Raw genomic sequence first — 24,242 nt, forward strand, 5'->3', positions numbered from 1 at the left:
TAACAATATACAGTTTTGTGTTTTCTAGCTTTGTTGTACACCCTCTTAAGAGACAGCGAAACCTTCGCTTCCACACTCCAAAACACCGTTCAACTGTGTTACGAGTGTGAATATGGGCTTTGTTGTACATTTCTTCCTTGTGTGTTGCTGGATGCAATACCGGTGTAAATAGATAAGGAGTACATGCATAACCTGAGTCTCCCAGCAATCGTCCTTTAAACTCCTCTCTCTCAAACCTTTGTTTTAAACGGCACTCATTAAAAATCCTGGAGTCATGTGTGCTACCCCGCCAGTGTGCCACTATATCCATAATCTCTAAATTTGCGTTTGAGACAACCTGTAACAATATACACAAAATGTACCGATTCGACAATACAGAATTGTACTTACCTACTACCTACTAATGTTACTAAACAGAACGAAAAACTTACTATAGACCATTCAGTTAAGTATTGAACTTTTATAAAAATCGGCTGAGATAAGTACAATTTGCGAATCTACCCGAGTAAAAACTTAGTATATGGAAATAGTTTGTTTACCTCTCCACGAGCCCAAGTCCTTATCGCAGCTAAAACTTTCAAGTGAGGTGGTATAAAGCCTCCTCTTGCATCACCAGCCAAATCATTTTTCACCATTTCAATAATTAAATGCGCAGTGGAGCGTGTAAATCTATATTTGTATTTAAACTCATCTTCTTGATAGTCTTCAAATGGGTTATTGCGAACTTTGTACAATTTTACACGCCTCATTATTGGAAACGATTCTTCTATTTCTTTTATCATTCTCAAATCATCAATAAAATAATCTCTGTTGATTTTATTACATAATTATTGATAAATCAGTTGAACAAATATAACACACGATCGAACACCAACCAAACATTGAAATATTTTAAGGTTTTATTCAAAGACTACAAAAGGTATTGTTATGTTCTGTACGAGGATACGATAATAATCTTTGCTTACTCAAGCGCTAAACCATGCGGCTCCGCGGAATAACTTTTAAACCGAGATTAGATTTGGATTAGTTAACTCCGTCCTTACTCTATATTTATTAATATGTTATTTGCCTAATCTAAGCGTAAATTTTGGAGTAAAGTTAATTCAACACTAATAATTTATTAATAAGACAGCGCGGGTTTTGGTATGCCGGTGTAGGGTAAACAGGGATTAGGGACTCGGTCCAATGCTCGCTCGGATGATGCTATAGTCCCGATCTTCGACATTGGGCCGAAAGACCAGTGGAACCAAACTATTAATTCCACTCACCCTCCAAGTGGTGGTAGTGATAATGAGTTTTCCCCCATGAAAAAAAAGCATAAACCCGGTAAGGAACACCAAGTCACCTACTTTGCCGTTTCTATACGTTTAATTTCAGACAAAGGCAAGAGTGTCACGAATAAAACGTTTCAAGATTTTGTAAAACGTTATGGCATAAAGTATATCCAAGACGCTGTTGCCACACCTAGTGCTAATGGACAGGCAGAGAGGTTGAACAGAACTATTTTAGATGCTTTATCCACCTCTGGCCAAGGTGGTGACGACAAGTCTTGGGATGAACACATATCGGACATACAGGTTGGCATAAACACTACAAGATACAAAACTACTTTGGCTTTAATTAATGTTTATTGTTTTGTAGGTGTAAAGCCGAACCACACCAACATGTCTATTGCAAGGTCAGGTAGAGGCAATACTGAGACCAACTGTAGATGGTTTAACAAACCTCTACGATAGTGATGCACCATATGAAGATATATATAATTATAATAAATCAAGATAAGACAATAGATACACCTATGGAGGAAGTTGCACCAACAGATGTAAATGTATATAATTAAAGTTTGCTGTGTATAATGTATCTTGTGGCATTTTTTCTTACATAAGAACTTTATTCACTATCAAACGAAATTTAGTATTTGTAAGAGTATGTCCTCAATTAAATATATAGACTTTATTTACACTAAATTATGACTTAGTTGTCAACTTGTGTCTATTCATCCTTCTATGGTATAAAAGATTCATTAATTACTTAATTTGTTCTAGGTGACACCAATAAATACCAAACAAAATTGTGATAAAACAATTACTGAAAGTGAAGTTGGACTGTCAACATCTCAAGCTGAATGCTTCAAATTAAATGCAGTGGTGGGTACCAAATATGTGTACTTTTTTTTTATGCCTATATATGTATTACTCAAACCTTCATGTTCTGCAATAAATCATTAATAATTAATATTTTCCTTTTTTCGGAATAAAGATAATAGTAGTGTAATAGAACAAAATAAAGAGAAACCCCCTTATTCATAGACGTTTTTTACCCAAGGACGGAGTAAAACTGTGGTAACTAGTCTGTTTCTCAGTGCTAACGGCATGTCAGCCTCAGCCGTGCGTAGACATAGGGCCGTTGTGATTGGCTTATATTGAGATACAAGAATTCACGAAAGAATAGTAACGTAAAGATAGTCTCGAATATGAAGATTTCGAAAATATCATCGTTGCTAAATATTGGCGATGTTTCTAACAATGAAAGAGTCTCCCTATCAGACTTAAATTTGATAGATCCTATGCGCTTTGATCAGGTGAAACATATTTTAAAATTATTACCTAGGTATTTATGGTATAGCATAGATTGCTATACCATAAATACCGAGGTAAAAATTGCTGCTGACATAAAATTGAGTTATTTAGGTACCCTGAAGTTGTAAGTTTTCCGTAGTATTGTAATGCTCTTTGGTGTGAGTTATAATTATTTTTATTTTCAGATGACAGAAGACATTGCAGCTGTGCAGCTATTTTCTCTATTTGAAATTTCCAGTTTGCGCTATGCATGCATGCATTACTAATAGTATTGTTATTGCTTTCAAAATAATATTAAAAGAATTAAGGAAGGGACGGGTTCGTATCCTCGAAAAAAAAAAGACACGAACTCCAATGCTTGGCATGACTTGAGAAAAAGGTGCTAACTTAAATCTAATATTGTTACTTTTCTATTGTTTTCGTGTAAAACAATAAGCATAATAATTAATACAGTCCCTAAACAAACTTCGTTTTGTATTTCAGTTTTAATAATATGTGTAAAGGTTCCCCACGTTCAGTAGTGCAGCTGAAGGCACAGTGGGGTCTTTTAAAAATGAATGGTAAAAAAAATAAAAATAGAAGAAAGGAAGGAGTTAATGAAGACTGGTGGTGGCCAGCCATCAATAACACCATGAGTCAGTAGCGAAGACATTAGCAGCTGGCTGCCTAATGAATTCGTTTCTGACACAAATGAATTTGATTCTAATAGTATAAATCAGGTAATATTCATTTATGGCATGTTTTCTAATGTTACTATGGAGTCAGTTTTTGTAACTATTCATATCTTTGAGGTGGGAATATTATTGCATTATGAAAATTCACCTTTACATGACAAGTGTTCATAACCCTCTACCACCACACACACAACTAATCAACATGTTATTATTGAATAGGTATATTAAAACAAAAGAAAAATTAAACTCAAATAGTAAGTTTAAAAACGTACCTAATATTTATTAATTAGCAGTTTATGTACACACACAATAAAATGGTTAATTAAAAATTTTTTGACGCTGTCGTTGTCATTAGAAGTCGTTGGAACTGCATGCCAACTGCAAACCGACTGCAATCGGACTGTACAGTTCGTTTGTAGTTTTATTACAGACTTACTAACTGCGTTCAAACTTGAAATTCGCAGAGGTGCAGTTGAAATGCAGTCCGCTGTCTAGAGCCTTACTTGCATAGGTTTTTTAAGTAAATTTGTTACCACGTTACGAACAGAAACCTGAGCCTGATTCGGAAGAGTTGAGTTCAGATTTGCAAAACAAGCTACTTGAACAACCAGAGGCGAAGGACCTACTGAAGAAACGGGAGTAGGTTCGTAGGTATACTTGCAAAAATCTTGTCACTAATTTCACGCGACATTATCTAAAACATCACAAATATGAGTTGGAAGTATTCCAATATATATCAATGAATGATCCCGATCCAAAAGTACTAAAACATGCCATTAGAGATGAGCAAATTTTTACCTTTTGGATCACTTGTAGGGGTAAATCTGTAGTTACTTGAGTGAACTGCAAGACCATGGCCCAAAAATCCAGCCGAATTTTCAGGTATATTGATCATTTTCCTTTACATACAACTGAAACTTCGTTGCTACGTGGTGCCTTACACCGGTAGATGTAATAATTTTAGGATTTTTTAATTTTCAATAATAATCGAAATAGTCAAAACAGATTCCTATGACAGTCCGAACCTTGTGCTTAAATCGAAGTCATCATATTCCTCAAAATAGTTCTTACGCGTTTTAAGTATCTAAATAATCAATATTTTGCAAAACAGAAGATCTTGAATTATTCCAGTATGGTGTTTATTGTATGGAGAGTGTCACCAGAACACTGTTGGTGCACTTAGGACATATCGAGAGAGATATGGTACGACACTCAGATGTCCATCATCTGCGCAGGTAATAATAAAAGCGGTACAAAGGCTCCGAGAATATGATGAGTTGGTGCCCCGCACGTATGAAGGAGATGCCCCGCGACATATTCGCGGCAATATGGAAGAAAGAATATCGACAAATTTCGAAAAGTATTGTAGCATTATGAAGACTGAGCGGATATTCAATAAAAGTTTTAGCGCGGTCTGTAACTTCCTCAATGGAACAACATGCGGCCTTACAAATAACAAAAAGAATCAGGCGTTCATACCCCGTCACAGACAGAAACAACAGCTTTCCTTTTCAAACAATATTTTGTAGACAGATGAGAGCACTTTTACTAGGAATAGAATGTGGAACCGCCAAAACTTGCGGTATTGATACTATAATAATCCCCATGTAATGAGAGAGTCGACCCAACAATATCGATTTTCAATAAATGTTTGGAACGGAAATTATGGGGACAAAATAGTGGGTCCTGTAATATTTAATGGCAATTTAAATGCTCAAAAGTTTTTGGACCTACTGAACAACCCTATGTCTGAATATCTAGAAGATCTGCCAGTGGTATATAATATTCGCGAGTATGGGGACAAAATAGTGGGTCCTGTAATATTTAATGGCAATTTAAATGCAAAAAAGTTTTTGGACCTACTGAACAGCCCTATGTCTGAATATCTAGAAGATTTGCCAGTGGTATATAATATTCGCGAGTATGGGGACAAAATAGTGGGTTCTGTAATAATTAATGGCAATTTAAATGCTCAGAAGGTTTGGACCTACTGAACAGCCCTATATCTGAAAATCTAGAAGATTTGCCAGTGATATGGTATGGATATTCGCGGGTATGGTTCCAATTGGGCGGAGCACCTGCACACACTTCGTACTGGCGGTGACGTCTCAACAGTTTGTTTGGCGAAAATTGGATATGACGCCATGGTCCTCATCGATGGCCTGCACCTTACCCGAACTCAGCCTGCACCTCACCCGACCTCAAACCGCAATTTTTTTTTTTATGGGGATTTATAAACAATGAAGTACAGGGTGGCGCAATAGAACGTGCTTATTGCATCATCTTTTTTGTGGGGTAGGAAGCGCGCGGCAGAAGGTTACTATTGTTGGGTAGGCGTCGGAAAGCAAACACGGTCAAGTCTTTCTGGACGCTGAAAGTGACGATGACGTAACAAAACTAAAACAGAACTTGAACCAGGTGCTGGATGTTTCTATTGACTCCGATATCGACTCATTGCCAATAGAAGCATCATAGTTATCTACCAATATTGATACCACCTGTGCTGTAAACGTAAACGAGCAACCACCAGAACTCCACACTAATACTTCAAAGTCAGTTAATCTACCACGTTCTAATAGAAGTTCAATCAACTTTACTGTTCAAAGAACTGCAGTTTCAACTAAAACTACCGTCCCTAAAAGGAAAAAATAAATCGTTACAGACTAACCATCCGGATTTGAATGTAAATACAAATTTAGAGGCATCGTGTACTTTACTAAATGCTCCATTACAATACTTTCAGTATTTTTTTTTATGTTGATCTACTCAGCCACATTGTCGAAAAGATGCAGAAGTCGATCGATCTTACCCAAAGGCCCCGCCCAGAAACATAAAGTCTTGAAACAGAAAGGGTAAAATGAAGATGTTAACTGGCACACTTGAAAAAAAGGAATTAGAAGAGTTAGCAAAGTAAAGAAAAAAAATTAACAGATTAAAAAGCGATTTTCTAAGAAAAAAAATTTACAAGACTAGTCTTGAAGAAGACATAAATCTAACGTTAGAAAGCGTTAACGATCCATGTGCCGATATACAAGGAAAATATAATTGTGTAGGATAGGAAGAAAATCATTACACTACAATAAGGAAAGAAGACAGGTTTCAATGTCGCTGATTTCTGATAAATTGTCGCTTTTGGGTCCATAAAGATTGCACCAGATATGAAAATTACTGTCAGAAATATGGGAAAGCCCAACTCCTGTATGCGTGTGGGGAAAAATAAAACTCGAGCGTCGAGTATTGAAGCCGTTTATTCGCAAACTAAACTGAGCACTTTCATATAAATAAGTGGGGCAGTATAATAATACAAACTTTATGAAATGGGTTACTGAAAAATTAATTCCTGATTTAACAGAGCGTTCCCTAATCGATTATTGTAACGAACAATGGTCCTTATCACTCGGTTAGTCGTTAATAAGGCACCAACCAGCGCAACAAAGTCGCAGCCCGCGCGCCGCCCTATAAGCAGCGAAACCACGGCACTCCGCGTTTAACTCTTTCAGTCTTGGTGGTTAGTGTCGGTAACCACCACTTTTCGATTTTTTTAATTTAAATCCACGCCATCTATCGGGCATCGGTTGGATTAAAATGAAAGTTTGAACCACAGCTGACGTGAAGCGGCCGAGTGTTTGGTTTTTATATGAATGACAGTTCAATTGATTTGATATTTACGTTAACGTACGTTTTCGAGGGCGTTGGATACAAAAAACTGTGAATCAGGTAAGTAAGCTTTTTTCTTCTATATTATTTGTTCAGTATACTTTCGTATATATATTTTATACGTGTATCAAAATAAAATTCAGTATTTTTTTGTTTTCGATACGTATATAGGACGAAAAAGGTAGTGGTTAGTGACACTAACCACCATGACTGTTGTAGGTTTATGGTCATATTCTATATGAAACTTGCACATGTAACTAAAAGTGTATATTTCTTATATATTACAGTATGCCGCGCCGGCTAACAGACAGAGAACTTCAGGAGTACTTGTTGGAAGACATTCCATCAGGTGACGAGAGTATTTGTAGCGATGATGATACCGAAGAGGACACCGACAATCAGCCAAACCCACTAGTTTTAGGTGATTTGATAGGAGAAGTTCAATAAGCTGTCGATAATGACAACCTTGATAGTGATGATGACCAGTCCTTGTTCGAGTACAGTCCGAATTCCAACCAATCATTTATAAGAGCTCCAAAATGGAAGAAAAATTATAGAATGGACGCACCCGGTGAGTTTTCTGAAAATGTGGGTATAGCTGATCAAATTCTTAGCATGGAGAATATTACACCTCTTTTACTCTTTCGCCTTTTTTGGACAGAGCACATTCAAGATATTTTATGTTTTCAAACGAACCTTTACGCTGCTCAATCCAATAAGCCTTATACAGCTACTACAACAGAAGAACTTGATGTTTTCATTCCTTTGAACTTGTTGATGGGCATAAAAAAACTGCCAAGCTACAGAGATTACTGGTCTTCAGCACCTGATTTGCATGACAGCTATGTTTCTAAATTTATGAGTTTCAATAGATTTAGTTGGCTTTTGAATTATTTGCACGTAAACGATAATAGCGTAATGCCCAACAGAAATAGTCCGGATTTTGACAATCTTTATAAAATTAGACCTCTTCTCGATATTTTGCGATCTAATTTTCAAAATAACTACAAGCCATCAGAAAAAGTTGCGATTGATGAAAGTATGATCAAATTCAAAGGCAGGAACTACTTGAAACAATACATGCCAAAAAAGCCAATCAAACGAGGATACAAGGTTTGGATGATGTGTGCACAGTCAGGTTATTGTCTAGATTTTGATTTTTACACCGGAAAGCAGGGTGATAATGTTGAAACTGACTTAGGCGGTAAAGTAGTCAGAAGTTTTTGTTAAATGTTGAAGAATTAAAATCATAAAGTCTATTTTGTCAATTATTTTAATAGTTATCCTTTGCAAGTAAAATTACAAGAGTACAACGTTTTGGCCTGTGGAACGGTGAATCCAAATAGAAAGTTCATGCCAGCACTAAAAGAAGACAAGAATTTACAAAGAGGTGAACATGACTACAGGGTAAGTGAAACAAAGATAAGTTTGCTGAAATGGAAAGATAAGAGATCAGTATTTATTTTGTCGAACTATCATGATCCAAAGAAAGTCGGAAAAGTTAACCCGCAGAGAGCGCGATGGTACCAGTGTTGAAGTGCCCTGCCCAGAAGCCGTGAAAGATTACAACGCAAATATGAATTTTGTCGACAAGTTTGATCAGCTAAAAGGAAGTTATGCTTTGGACAGAAAATCCCACAAGTGGTGGCACAGGATATTTTTTCACTTTCTTGATTGCTGTGTTGTCAATGCCTTCTTAATTTATAAAGAATTGCAGTCTTCTTCACACACAGACCTATCCGAATTGACTCTGAAAGAATTCAAACGAAGTGTTTACCAGGGGCAACTGGCGCCAGCTTATGTTAGAAAAAGACCCGATTCAGTAAACAGCAACCGTAGCTCTACAGCCTCTTCTCCTGGATCTTCATTTCTAAAACGACACAAACCTACAGTTCCTGAGAAAATACGTCTGGAATGCAATCGCCATCAACCTCAGAGAACCACTAGAAGATGCTGCAAATGTAGCACTAAAATGTCTCCAGTGCGTACTATATGGCAGTGCAATACTTGTAAAGTGCCCCTTTGCTTACGAAAAGGAAAAACATGTTTTGCAGGTTTTCATAAAAAGTAATCTAACATTATGTTTGCTTGCGAGACAATTCATTATAGCTTATAATTTTATTAAATAGTATGCTTCATTCATTATAGTTTTATTTGTATCAATAGTCATTCTTTTTTTCTTACTTTCTAAGATATCTTATTTGTAAATGATGCTAAAAGTTATGTAAAAATAAATGTTTAAAACATTCTTCATGTAAAAACGTGACGGAAAGAGTAAAAAATTCGCCATTTCGGACCTCGAAACAAAAGTACCTATTGTGATACACCCCGGGATGCGCGCTGCGACGCCCTTTCCGAATTTGAAAACCCCATTGAAATCGGATAACAATTGGATTTTTAATTAACAAAATTAGTTTTCAGTGAAAATTCCTCCGGGAGGAAAGGTGCGTGTAACTTCAATAACATCGCTGTGACCCCTACTTTTGAGACTGCACGATTGTTTCTTGCATCACTAAGTATCACCAGGCGAAATCTGGGATTTTTCCCTTGGATAGTTCCTGAGATGCGAGGATAATTGTGTCAGTGAAGTGTCTCGTTCTCTGTGTTTTGCTCCATTGTGAGCTGGATTGTTGTTACGATCTCTGTTTGAAAGTGGTATCAGAGGCGGAGGGACCCTACGTACACCTCCACAAAGTTTCATGGCCATACGCCCAGTAACCAGGCACCTATACTTTTTTTAAATCTGAAATTTTGTGAATCGTGAATTTGCTGAGCAACATCAGGAGGCATAGCTCGACGTATATTCTGGACAAGAGAATACAGAGAAACTCCCAGATGAACCAGATCTTGGTGCAACAGGAAATGTTGTAGTTCGTTTGCTTCGAGGAGTGCCAAGAAAGCAAAACCACATCATATACCTTGATAATTTTTATACCTCTTTGCCATTGGTAGTTTTTTTTAGCTAAATCAGGATGCGGCGGTTGAGAGCCTGCCCGCAGATAGAAGGGAGACAATTGAAAACTCAGGGTAATTACGTGGTACGAGCTTTATTTTTACACCTCCGCGTTACACTCGGTACTGGTTGCTGGTGTTACGCAACAAGAGTCACTGGCCTGGGGAACTCCGATCCAGGCGAATGGCACGTAGATGTTGCACGTGGCTGGCTCCGGCGGCAGCTCGCCGGGCAGTTGGAAGGCCACGTGGGTGAGCAGGGTGTGCACGTGGTCGGGGTCAGCTCCCGCGACGTTGGTAGTGTGCACGTGGTCGGCTCCGGCGGCTGCTCGCCGGCAGTCGGTCGGGTCAGCACACCCGACGATGGTGGTGCGCAGCTGGACGTGGTCGGGAGGCAGCTCTCCCGTCCGTTTGCTGTCCGTGATAGTGCACCGTGCAAGCACACAGTAGAAAGCACGCCGTATAAGAAGAAGGCACACCGTAAAGAAGAAGGCACGCCGTAAAGAAGAAGGCACGCTGTAAAGAAGAACCTGGAATCAGATTCTACCAGGTCGGAATGCAAGCTAGGCTTACATTCCGCGCCAGCGACTCGTGTTAGCTCACAAGCCCTGATGCCCAGAATACATAGTTAGCGGTTAGTAAATTGGCACACTCACCCTAGCGGGAACAACGATGTGTGTGACAATATGTAGTGCCGCGGCCAAAGATAATAGTTGAAAAGGTGGGGAGTCGCGCTGCACGCTTATTTATGCAGGCGCCATTCGGACGTAAGTCAGTGCAATGACAATTCATTGCAACGATGATGCTCATTGCTAGTTCTAATTGCGAGGGCGTTAATCATTCACATTATAACCACAGACTATTTAGAAAGATAACAGTAACGTTAACAGAATATATATGTAAGATAATTGGTAACGTTACAAGGAATTCACACAGTGGGAACTGTGCAACAAAACAGGATACCAAATAATAAACTTCCAGAGAAGAAAAATCTGTGCCCAGAGGTAGTTTTGAGGAAAGAGTGTCTGTGCATGATGGTATAGATTTGAGTTGTGTGGCTTGGAAAGATAATAAGATAGTAACCCTGTTATCTTCTTATTGTGGAGCATTGCCTGTAACTAAAGTGAATAGATTTGACAGGATAATAAAAGGAAAAATTGATATTACTTGCCCGTTTATTGTCCAAGAGTACAATAAACATATGGGAGGAGATCTCATGGATAGCTTTTTGGGCAGAAATCATATAAAAATGAGGTCTAAAAAGTACTATTTGCGTATTTTTTTCATCTATTTGATCTAGCTATTATAAACTCTTGGATTGTTTAGAAAAAAAAATGCTCAAGAAAGAGGTGAACCTAAAAAGAGTCTGCTTACAATGAGCCAATTCAGAAATGAATTGGCCTCTGTGCTATGCAACAGAGGAACCACCAAAGAAGCTAAAAGAGGGCGTCCTAGTACCAGTGTATTAGAAGAATTACAATAAAAAAAAAAAAAAGGTTCTCCAGCTCCACCACCTCCATAAGACATCAGAAAAGATGGTGCTGAACATTGGCCACAAGTAGGTGGGTCACTCCGGTGCAAATTTCCCAAATGTAAAGGCTATTCCACAAATTCGTGTAATAAATGTGGCGTCAATTTGTGCTTAAGGCGATACCTCAAGGTCCATTTTCATACATTTTGTTTCACCTTTAATCTGGGTAACTAAACAAGTATTGGCAAGTAAAGATAAGGAAAGCTGTTAACACGAAGAAAGAAGGGATAAGAGTGGACAATATAAGAAAGGCAAAAGAAAGAAAAGTAATAATGGGATTCAAGGATAAGGAAGAAATGAAAAAGGTGTAAAAGAAAAAATTACAACAGCAGGAAACCGACTAAAAGTTTGAAGAAATGAAGAACAAAGACCCATTGGTAATTATGAAGGACGTGCTAAACTTCCATACAGATGAGGAAATTGTGTGTGCCCTCAAAAACCAAAACAAAGGCCTCTTTGAAAGGATAGAGAGCGGGAAAATAAAAATCGAGGTCAAGTACAGAAAGAGGACCAGAAACTCGCTCATGTCACACATAATCCTGAGTGTCTCACCTGAAGTATGGCGGATGCTTACGGGGGCTGGAGCGGTGCATGTAGACAGCCAGCGAGTCCGAGTTGCGGATCAGTCGCCCATAGTCCAATGCACAGAATGTTTGGGCTTCGGACATGGGAGGAAATTCTGCAAGGCGGCGCAGGATGTCTGCAGTCACTGCGGAGGACCCCACGTGAGAGCCGAGTGCGCAGATTGGCTCGCGGCTGTGGCTCCTACATGCTGCAATTGTCAAAGTGCCAAGCTGGACAACACCGACCATAACGCGTTCAGCCAAGAGTGCCCTGTGTGGAGGAGGTGGGACACCATAGCGAGATCCTCAGTGAGTTATTGCTAAGGTGGTCCCGGGCGTCAACAAGTCAGCAAAGGATCCTAACACAACCAGACCGTTTGTGGTGGCACAGGCTAACCTGCAAAGGAAGGCACTGGCCACGCAGGAGCTGTTCAAGGTGGCAATCGAAAGGAAAATGGCAGTTGCCTTAATATAAGAACCGTACATCGGCGGTACTGGCAGAGTGAAGGACTACGGGACGGTCAGGATTTTCCAATGCACAGAACAACAGCAAGGAGATGGCAAAGAAAAGGCTGCAATCGCAGTATTTGATGAAGACCTAGAAGCCAGAATCATCTCGGAATTCACAACAACAAATATCGTCGCTGTGAAAGTCCGAAACAGTGCATGGGAGGCCTTGATGGTCTCGTACTAATTTACTCAATAAGATAGCGAGAACAATGGGCACCGGGGGACTCCTGCTGATGGGAGGCGACGCGAATGCCAAAGGTCTTTAGTAGAGTCAAACGATCGACCGAAGAGGCGAGATGCTAACTGACATGCTGGACGAGAACGGACTTCAGGTGTTAAATGAAGGTAACGCGCCGACATTTTTCACGGTACGCGGAGGGAAGGTCTATTCCAGCCAGGTAGACGTGACCGCCTGTTCGGTCGACCTGTTGAACAAAGTCGAAGACTGGAGAGTGGAGGAAACACTGACCAGCTCAGACCACAACACCATAGTTATAAAATTAAGCTTAAAAAGGGTAAAAGGGATAGAAATAAATAGAACAACACGTATCTACAACACAAGGAAAGCAGATTGGGGTGTATTTGACAAAAAATATTTGGAATTAGCTGGGGAAAACAAAATAAACAAAAATGAAATTGAAAAAATACAGACCAAGGAAGAATTAGAGGAAAAAGTTTCAAAATACATAGAAACAATAGTTAAAATTAGCGAAAACACCATACCTAAAAAGAAAAATAAAACAAAGTATAACTTACCTTGAAGCGGCGATAGCCTAGTTGGGTGTGGAACGGACTGCCAAGACGAATGTGTCCGTAGGTTCAAATCCCAGGGGCACACACCTCTGACTTTTCTAAAAAAAAAAAAAACAAAATCATGTGTGTATTCTTTGTGAATTTATCGTTCACTTTAACGGTGAAGAAAAACATCGTGAGGAAACCTGCACATCTGAGAAGTTCTCTATAGGAATTTCGAAGGTGTGTGTAGTCTACCAATCCGCACTAGGCCAGCGATCTACCTCTTGTCAAGGAGGGAAGAACGCTAAATGAAAAGGAATCTGCAAACTGGCTCGCCGAGACCTTTTACCCAGACGACCTCCCGGAAGAGAATAACGAAGGCCACCGGCGCACCAGAGAAATGGCAGAGAAAGTGAATTAATGGAGAAATGATGAAAATCATGACCCTCCATTCACTAAGCACGAACTGCAGGTTGCGCTGGCGGGCTTTCATCCGAAGAAGGCGCCCGGGTCTGATGGACTGACGTCCGATATCTGTGAGCGGGCGATCGCCCAGGACCAGGAATTTTTCCTATCACTGGCAAACAAGTGCCTAGAGTTGGCCTGTTTCCCGAAAATCTGGAAGCAGGCCACGGTGGTCGTCCTAAGGAAACCAGGACGCGATGACTACACAACAGCCAAGTCATACCGACCGATAGGACTGCTGCCAGTGATGGGAAAGATTCTTGAGAAAATGCTGGTGAACAGGTTAAAGTGGCACCCCGCCCTGTGGAATGGGGGCGTTTGGAGAATTCCACCACGGTATCCCCTGCCTGTCGTAAAAGGCGACTAATAGGGGCCATCGGGGGGTCGTCGGCGGGCGGCTGGGGGCCGTCCGCCCTTAGTGTACGTTGTGCACATCTCGCACATTGTGATGACCCCCGAGATGGACGGCAGCGTGGAAGGTAGGCCTCATGCTGCCGTTGACGCCGAGAACGTCCTTCGGTTACGCGGGGGCTTCTGAGCCCCCCCTATAGGAGACGGGCCGCAACAGGCGGCACCGCGCAGGGACGACTGCGGACGAAAACTTAAACATTTCAGTCAGAGGAAGCCCACAGTCGTCCCTAATGCGCCGAAGACGGCCACCGCGGAGTTTTAGTTGGTATGCCGTGCGTGTATATAGGTTAGGGACTCGGCCCGGCGGTCACTCGAAGGTCAAGATCAAATCCGGGTGGCTCAACGCCGGGCCGTAAGGCACGGTGACCCCAACATAACCGCTCAGTCGCCCCCCCCGAAGGCTGGGCGGTAGTCATAAGGCACTTTCTCCGCGACAACAAAAAAAAAAAAAAAAAAAAAAAAAAAAGGTTAAAGTGGCACCTCATCCCCAGAATGAGCGCGAATCAGTTCGGCTTCATGCCACAGAGGAGTACCGAAGACTCCCTCTATGTCCTGATGAGCCATATTAAGGAAAAATTAAAAGAAAGTAAAGTGTAGTAAAGTGCAAGGGTCTGTCGGAGGGCCGATCCTGTGGAATCTCCTTCTCGATCCCTTACTACAGGATCTACGGCGCCGGGGCGACTATTGTCAGGCATTTGCCGACGATGTCGTCCTGGTGTTCGATGGAGACTCCACAGGGGAGGCACAGAGACAGGCCAACTCGGCACTTGTCCGTGTGCGGGATTGGGGGGTCAAAAACAAATTAAAGTTCGCACCAAACAAAACGAAAGCCATCGTTGTAACTAAGAAGCTGAAGTATGACACCCCAGTCCTGCGCATGGGCAACACCGATATTGGTCTTGTACGCGAGATCAAAATACTAGGCGTGACCACCGATGACGGACTGACGTTCAATACGCATGTCACACGTTCAAATTTCAAAAATTTTTTGTATACAGACCATACCAACCGTATAGTGTGGCACATCATTGTCTTTGGCTCGATTAGTTCTATACGTTTAAATAGTTTTTGACATCCCCCCCCCTTAATTTTTCAATTTTTTTTGAATTTCATCTTGTTTTGCCGACGGTGAAAAATTTTTGTATTGACAGTACTCCGGATTATTTTTGATTCGTGTAGTACTCGCCGAGACGCGTCCAACGACGTATCGCATGTCGCGCTCCGGCCAAAAAATTGCACCGAAAAGCCCCCCCACCCACCTTGTTTTCGCTTGACGAGGTAGACTTCGGCTATACCATTGGGAGAGCCGAATTTTCAAACTCGCCATAGAGCTTCCAAAGTATAGAAACCGAATAGGGGGATACTTACCAGTTAATTCTGTAATAAACTCGACGACCGCCGCACACAAAGAGCCAACCAGGACCTGAAACAAAAGAAAAATTAAAAAAAAATTTAGAAAGACCAGAAATCGAACTCAACAAAAGGAGAGGTGCAGAAAGCACCAAATATACTTATTACTGACATCGTAAGCCATATACACTTACGTTAAATCCAGACACACTCAAGTAGTGAGAAGCATTTTGACTTTTATTTAAATTCTTTATTTTGACATATTGTTACGCGTTCCCCCGACAATGTTCGGAATACGTACCCCGGCCTAGGACGCAGGCGCCAGGTCGAAAGAAAGGACACCGGAAAAGACCAGTCCTGAGAAAGTAAAAGCCACTGTAGCGCAGGCCCGACGCAGTATAGAATCACGAATGGAGGAGGAAGATCAGAGGAAAACCGCCGGCCCTGCGCAGCAGAAGGCAAAAGGGGTCCCGTCGCCGTCTACCGCCCCGGCTCAGACGCCGGAAGGAATAGGGAGGGTGGCCGAGGCACGATCATGTCTGGTGAAGGTAAAGCTGCAAATAGGAAACAGCCGGAACCTGAAGACCGACATCAAAAACGACGTGCTGGCGGCCACCGAAAGGCTATATGAGCTGGTGAAGGAGGCAGAGGGTGTCGGAAAACAAAAGAAGAAGGACGAGGCGAAGAAAGGAAATGGGCAAGAGATGGGCAAAGACAGTGAAGAATCACAAAGTAGAAGAGAAGAGGAAGAAGAAAGAGGAAAGATAGAAAAAGAACTAATGCAGAAACTAGAAGAACACGGAAGACTGCTAAGCGAAAGTAAAAAGGAACTGGGAAGAATAAACGAAGAAATGAAGAAGAGTAGGGAAGAGATGACAGCGCACAGAACATACGCGAGTGTAGCAGCCGGCCCACAAAGAGAGAAACCACTCAGTGTGGCAACGGCGCTACACTCGATTGTAGTGTCATCCAAGAATGAAGAGGAAACGGGAGAGGAAGTTTTAAATCATATTAGGAAGACAGTTAAGGCGAAAGAAGAGGGACTGAGAGTAGATAAAATCAGGAAAGCAAAGGAACGAAAAGTTATAATGGGATTTGAGGATAGGCAAGAATTGGAAAAAGTAAAAGGGAAATTAATAAAGGAAGGGAAAAACTTGCAGGTACAGGAGGTTAAGAACAAGAACCCCTTAGTAATAATAAAGGACCTGTTGCGCTGCCACACAGATGAGGAGATCATAGAAGCGATAAGAGCCCAAAACAAACAGGTTTTGGGCCAACTGGATAAAGAAGCGGATCGGATGGAAATCCGATACCGCAGGAAAGCGAGAAACCCGCTGATGGTCCACGTCATCTTACAGGTGTCGCCCCAAATATGGAAACGGCTTACCGATACGGGGGCGCTACACATCGACGTGCAGAGAGTCAGGGTGGAAGACCAATCCCCTCTAGTCCAATGCTCGAGGTGCTTGGGCTACGGTCACGGGAGAAGATTCTGTCATGGCTCTCTGGACGTATGCAGTCACTGTGGTGGGTCACACCTGAGAGCGGAGTGCCCGGACTGGCTGGCGGCTGCAACGCCGACATGTTGAAACTGCCAGAAGGCAAAGTTCACAGACACCGGGCACAACGCCTTCAGCGAAAACTGCCCAGTGCGAAGAAGATGGGACGCACTAGCCCGATCCGCCGTGGCTTATTGCTGAGGTAGTCCCCATAGCCTCGAGCACAGCGATACCCATCACCGACTCCGGCGTCAGGCCATACCTGGTGGTGCAGGCCAACCTTCAGAGAAAAGCGCTAGAATTGCAGGAAATAATGGCAGTAGCAGCGGAGAGAAGGTTGGCCTTCACTTTAATCCAGGAGCCATACGTCGGAGGAACCAGCCGCGTGAAGAACTACGGGACCGCCAGGATCTTCCAGTGTGCGAAACCGGACACCGGACCGGTCAAGGCAGACATAGTAGTCTTTGACCAAGATATGGATGCCTTGATCTGTCCAGATCTCACCACGACCAACATTGTCGTAGTAAAAATCCGTACCGGCGCCTGGGAGGTCGTGGCGGTGTCATGCTATTTCGAACCGGACCGGCCGGTTGATGGATATCTCGAACATCTGAGAGTTATCTGCCACACGCTGGGCAAGAGGCGCCTATTAATAGGAGGGGACGCCAACGCGAGAAGCCTATGGTGGAGCCATGAGATCGACCGAAGAGGAGAGGAGGTGACCAGCTGGCTGGATGAAGCCGGACTCCAAGTGCTAAACGAAGGCACGACACCAACGTTTTTCACCGTTAGGGGAGACAGGGCATATTCCAGCCAGGTGGACATCACTGCCTGTTCGGTCGATCTCCTGGACAAAATCCGGAACTGGAAGGTTGAAGAGGACCTGACGAGCTCCGACCACAATACCATAATATTTAATATAAATCTACGTAAGGATGACCAAATTCAAATTAGGAATACTACAAGAAAATATAACACAAAGAAAGCAAATTGGCTACAATTTAGAGAAACATTTGGGAGATTGATGATAAAACACAAAATAAATAAAACAGAAATTAATAATATAAAAGATAAAGAAGATTTAGAACACAAAATTATTAAATATACGGAGCTATTGATAGAGACAAGTGACAAAACAATAATAAAGAAAAAGAACAACTCGAAATACACAATATCTTGGTGGTCAAAGGAGCTCGACAGGTCCAAAGCAGAAATGATGAGAAGGAAGCGTAGGATTAGGTGGGCTGCACCTTTGAGAAAGGCAAGGACCATAAGGGAATACAGGGAGGCGAAGACAAAATACGAAGAAGACGTGAAAAACGCCCAAACGCGCAGCTGGAAGGAATTTTGTGGAAGGCAAACAAAGGAAGGACTGTGGGATGGGATATATCGGGTAATGGGCAGGCTGACCAAGCGGCACGAAGATGCGCCACTTGTGAGGGAAGGGCAAACCCTAGGTCAGGAGGAATCGGCAAGATATCTTGCCGGGACCTTCTACCCGGCCGACCCTCACGAGGAGGATAATGAGAATCACCGGCGCACCCGGAAGCTCGCCTCATGCGTTAACGACCCGGTCCATGGTGAGGTACATGACCCACCGTTCACGGCTGCACTGGTAACCTTCAATCCTAAGAAGGCGCCCGGATCGGACGGCCTGACCTCCGCTATCTGCTAGCAGGCGATCGGCCAGGATCCGGAGTCTTTCCTATCACTGGCCAACAAGTGCCTAGAATTGGCCTACTTCCCGAAGATCTGGAAGGAGGCCACGTGCTGAGGAAGCCGGGTAAGGACGATTACTCGGTTCCCAAAGCGCACCGACCGATAGGACTGTTGCCAGTGATGGGAAAGATCCTGGAAAAGATGCTGGTGGGTAGGCTCAAATGGCACATCCTTCCGAGGATGAGCCACCGCCAATACGGCTTTATGCCACAAAGGGGCACCGAGGACTCCCTCTACGACCTGATGAGTCATGTCAGGACCAAACTTCGACAGAAGAAGGTCCTGATTATGATATCGTTGGACATAGAGGGAGCTTTCGATAGCGCCTGGTGGCCGGCTATAAATGTCCGGTTGGCGGAAGAACGCTGCCCACCAAACATTAGACGGTTGGTCGCCAGCTATCTGGATGATCGGATGGTCAGGGTTCGGTATGGGGGTGCAGAGTCTGCACGCAGGACCGTTAAAGGTTGTGTTCAAGGCTCTATTGGGGGGCCGATCCTGTGGAGTCTCCTCCTCGACCCCCTGTTACAGGGTCTCGAGCGAAGGGGCGACTATTGCCAAGCTTTTGCTGACGATGTCGTCCTGGTGTTCGATGGGGACTCCACAGGAGAAGCTCAAAGGCAGGCCAATGCGGCTCTGGCCTATGTGCGGGATTGGGGTGTCAGAAACAAGTTGAAGTTCGCGCCTCACAAGACCCAGGCGATGGTGATCACTAATAAGCTTAAGTATGACACCCCGATCCTGCGCATGGGCGGAGTCGACATTGGTCTGTCAAACGAGATCAAGCTGCTCGGCCTCCTAATAGACCGAAAACTGACCTTTAACGGTCACGTGAAGCAGGCGTGCGCCAAGGCCATCAGCCTGTTCAAGGTGCTCGCGAGGTCAGCCAAGGTCCAGTGGGGATTGGGACCCGAGGTGATCAGGACGATCTATACGGCTGCGGTGGAGCCCGTGATCTTGTACGCTGCAAGCGCATGGGCTCCAGCCAGCCGGAAGCTGGGTGTTAGGAAGCAGCTCGGAGCGATCCAGCGCAGCTTCGCGCAGAAGATGACGAAGGCCTACAGGACTGTCTCGCTCAACTCGGCCCTGCTACTGGCGGGAGTGCTCCCCCTTGACATAAGGATGCAGGAAACCGCACTCCTTTATGAAGTCAGGAAGGGGCACTCTCGGGCAGTGGTGGGAGACGAAGAAGTGGAAGTTCCTGTGGCCTTCGTCAACTTAGACCACCCGGCGGAGCGGATGGGCGGGAGCTTCCAATGCCTGGTGGACGGGGCGGAATTGGCTCGGCACGTCGGTGAGGGTCTTAGCATCTTCACCGACGGAAGCAAGATTGATGGGAAAGTCGGAGCGGCGCTGTCCATATGGAACGGTGCCGCCGAGACGAGTACCAGAAAATTGCGGCTCGAGCCATACTGCTCTGTCTATCAGGCGGAACTTCTCGCCCTCCGCAAAGCCGTGGAGGAGGCGCTCCGTAGCGGGCTTCCTGCGTGCGGCATCTTCAGCGACGCAAGGTCCGCTCTCGACGTCGTCACCAGAGGTGATTCCCTCCATCCCATAGCGTTTGAAATTAAAAACCTGTTAAAAGAGGCCGAAAAACGCACCCAGAAAATTGAGCTTTTCTGGGTGAAGGCACATGTGGGGTTGGAGGGAAACGAGAGGGCGGACGTACTCGCTAAGGATGCCGCACAACACCTGAAGACCCGTGCGCACTACGACAAATGTCCGGTTTCGTTCGTCAAACGACAGATCCGAAAGGACTCGATTGACGAATGGAGCCGGAGATACGCGGACGGAGAGACGGCTTCGGTGACGAAGCTGTTCTTTCCGGACGCGGTCGAGGCGCACAGGGTCGTAAGGCGGATCGCCCTGGACGCCACACTGACGCAGGTGTTCACGGGGCACGGCGGGTTCTCCGAGTACTTGCATCGGTTCAAGTGCAAGGAGAGCCCGGCGTGCCAATGTGACCCTGACGTTCAGGAGTCGGTCCCACATCTCCTGCTCCAGTGTCCCATCCACGCAGTCGAACGCTTTGATATAGAAAGCACGCTAGAATGTAAGTTAGATATAGACAATATAAGTAAAATAATTAAAGAGAATGTAAAAATAAATAGTTTATTAAGATACTGTAAGAAAATAGTAGTAAGGGTAAATAATAGAAATAAGCAATACTAAGAATTGCTGAATATATAAATGTTAGTTTATATAGGATAGCAATTTTAAACTAGAACTAGACATAGGTAGATAAATACAGTAAGAATATAAACTAGGTAAATTAAGCTATTAAATAGACATAACTTTGTACGAGACTAGCTAGATAGATTAATAGATATATTAAATTGGTATAACTTTGTATTAGACTAATGAAGTAGATAAGTAGAAATATTAAATAATTATTAAAGAATGTAAAAGTGACAAGCTAAATAAAATCCCTTGTCCTAGATAGGGGGAACAAGGAAAAAAAAAAAGAAAAAAAAATACACATGTCACCTCGGTATGCAAGAAGGCAGCGGAACTGCACAAGAGAATGACCAGGGCGGCTAAAGTGCAGTGGGGACTAAACCCTGAGGTGATCAGAGTCATCTACACCTCAGTGGTCGAACCCACGATATTGTATGCAGCCAGCGTATGGGCACCGGCGACAGTAAAGGCGTACATCAAAAAACGTCTAAACGCAGTACAGCGTAGCATGCTGCAGAGGCTGACGAAGGCCTACAGGACGGTGTCCCTCAATTCGGCCCTGACGCTCGCGGGAATATTGCCCCTTGATATAAGGGTGCGAGAAGCTGCACTCTTATATGAGACCAAAAAGGGATATTCCCAGCGGATGATAGGAGACAGGGAGATGGAGCGTCCTGAGGCCTTCTCCAGCCTTAAACATCCGGCGAGTCGAGAGAGATGGAGCGTCCCGAGGCCTTCTCCAGCCTTAAACATCCGGTGAGTCGAGAGAGATGGAGCGTCCTGAGGCCTTCTCCAGCCTTAAACATCCGGCAAGTCGAGAGAGCTGGCGCTTCCAAAGTCTGGTGGACGGTGCAGAAGTGGCACAGCACACACAAGGCTGCATAAACATCTACACGGACGGCAGTAGAATAGATGGCAAAGTTGGAGCCGCACTGTCCGTATGGAACGGCGCGGCCGAAACCCGAAACGGAGGCCAAAAAATACAAACTTGAGCCGTTCTGCACCGTATACCAGGCGGAAATGCTAGCCCTCGAAAAGGCTACGGAGATCGTGTTGAGGCATGAGGGCCGCAGGTTTAACATCCTCAGCGACTCTAGGGCGTCCCTAGAGACGGTCTCCAGAGGAGAGTCTCTCCATCCCCTAGCATTCAAAATTACCAAAAACTTTGACCAAATTAAGGAAAGCGGCAAAATACTAAACATATTTTGGATAAAAGCACACGCAGGGATGGAGGGTAACGAGAGGGCCGACGAGCTCGCTAAAGACGCGGCCCTCAAGCTAAAAGTCCGACCGCACTACGCCAGCTGCCCGCTCTCGTTCGCAAAGCGACTCATAACGTCAGGAGTCGCTCTGCGAATGGGGTGAACGCTACGCGCGAGAAGACACGGCCTTAACAACGAAGATGTTTTTCCCGGACGCGGTGGCCGCATACAGTGTCGTGAGGAAAATCCTAATAGGCTCGACCCTCACGCAAATATTCACGGGACGCGGCGGGTTCTCCGCGTACCTACACCGATTTAAGTGCAAGGAGAGCCCGGCGTGTCCGTGTGACAATGAAACCCCGGAGACAGTCCAACATATAATCGCAGAATGCCCAATGTTTGAAAAAGAAAGATATAACAGTGCGAGATAGAGAGCAAAGTATATCTACATAATATACCGACTATATTAACAGATAAGAACAAAAGACCAAAATTACTAAATTTTATGAATAGAATAAGCAAAATAATTATAACTAGAAATAAGATAGAAATAAGCTAGAAATAACAGTTAAATTTTAAGATTATATTTTAGTTTTAAATACAGTAGCAATAAGATAGGGTGCTAGGTCAGGAAACCTCCAAGTGGTGCACCCTGGGCAACGGCGCGTCGATCAGACCGATCAGGCTGATCTGCGCGGCGGCGAATATCCTGACAACGAGGTGGTTGGCGGAGATATAAAATACTTGTACGTTATAATAAAAATAAAGATAAAAAGAGACCTTATACTAGAAATAGGGGAACTAGAGAAAAAAATAAATAAATAAATCCCCCTGACCCCCCATTGACCATTGACATTTCAAATTAAACAGAATCACAACTGACTGGTGGGGTAGGCCTACGGGGGAAACCATGTTAAAAAAATCGCGCTAAGTACACGACCTCATAGGTGGCGTGGAACGTGTGCATATTATGACGATTGCAACTTGTACAACTTTTTGAATCGTTATATCTCAAAAACGGTGGCTCATAGGAAAAAAGTATTGATACATTTTTTGTAGATTATTTTATGATCTACAATTTTTGTCTGAAATATTTTTATGATAAAACTTGCCGTTTCGCTGAAAATCGCGAAAAGCTCATTTTTTGACCTTTGACCTTGAATATTTTTTTACCATACAGGGGAAAGATGGGAAACTTTCAAATTTTATTTTTAATCATATTTTTAACAACCTTAATGATTTTCAGCTTGATGGGAATTTATCTAGCTTCGAATGTTTAAATTGACCGGACTATGGTTTCATTGCCTTTTCCCTTATTTCTTGCTAATATAAGCATATACATATAACAACTGGCGACGAGTGAACTCACTAGTACTGTAATTAATAATGTCTTCGGGAACAACAAATGGTATTTTGACGACATTCGATTATCAAACAAACGATTGAGACAGTTTCAAATCACGCTTGTCCGAGTGGTTCATAGCCAACGACATAACCAATATTTCGACAAGGCGAAAATTAAAAGACGGGCCATTCTACTGAGCACACTCAGCGAACCGACGTACAAGTTGGCGAATGATCTGGCGAATTTGATGAAATTCTGCAATTGCTGGACGGACACTGTAATCCTAAACGACTCGGATTTGCAGAAAAGTCAATGTTTTACTCTGCCGTACAACGGCCGGACGAAACTCCCACTCAAAGGGCGGCGAGGGTTAGAAGTTTAGCTAGAGCATAAAATATGGTATTGACAATGAGGTGGCAACGAAAGTTTGAAATTTTATAAACATGAAATACGCAACCCAGGTCACTGGAACTCTAACTAGTACAGATGGAAAAAGCTGTAGATTTTCATACGATGAGCCACTTATAGAACCGTAAATCAGAAAATACGGAATACTATTTAGTTTGTGTATTAAAAAAAGTTATTTGGGCGCGATCGGAGAATGAAGTGTGTGAATAGATAAATGTGTAGGCATATCCGCATTTGGTGAAGAAAGAGTGCTGCTCCCCCAAAACACACGAGAACACACATGGGTAGCCATGTGTGTTCACAAACATTCATAAATTAAACTACGAACTACTGACCCATCCAGCATATTCTCCAGATGTAGCCCTCTGCGACGATTTCCAACCAACAAACCTGTTAAAACGACTAAATGGTAAAAAAATGGGTTGAAAAAATGTCTGAAACGAACGCCCATTTAAAGGCCCTTG

General features: G+C 43.3%; 2 protein-coding genes across 2 annotated transcripts; one reads left to right on the top strand and one right to left on the bottom strand.

The window, feature by feature from the left end:
* Positions 1-1,204: 1,204 nt before the first annotated feature.
* LOC115451642 lies at positions 1,205-13,209 on the bottom strand. Its single transcript, XM_030180005.2, has 2 exons — positions 11,946-13,209; positions 1,205-10,378 (listed from the first exon to the last, which is right to left on the bottom strand). Exons 1-2 carry the CDS (start codon positions 12,203-12,205, stop codon positions 9,964-9,966), a joined length of 675 nt encoding a protein of 224 aa, XP_030035865.2. The 5' UTR covers positions 12,206-13,209; the 3' UTR covers positions 1,205-9,963.
* LOC119190372 lies at positions 12,763-22,642 on the top strand. The gene is given in 6 exon segments (XM_037442136.1): positions 12,763-12,981; positions 13,674-13,940; positions 14,739-15,038; positions 15,739-16,938; positions 17,102-18,689; positions 18,692-22,642. Coding segments are annotated over 6 exon segments (5,700 nt in total). The 3' UTR covers positions 20,818-22,642.
* The last annotated feature ends 1,600 nt before the right edge of the window (positions 22,643-24,242 follow it).

The sequence above is a fragment of the Manduca sexta genome, chromosome 4, assembly GCF_014839805.1.
Source record: "Manduca sexta isolate Smith_Timp_Sample1 chromosome 4, JHU_Msex_v1.0, whole genome shotgun sequence".
Classification (NCBI taxonomy): Eukaryota; Metazoa; Arthropoda; class Insecta; order Lepidoptera; family Sphingidae; genus Manduca; species Manduca sexta.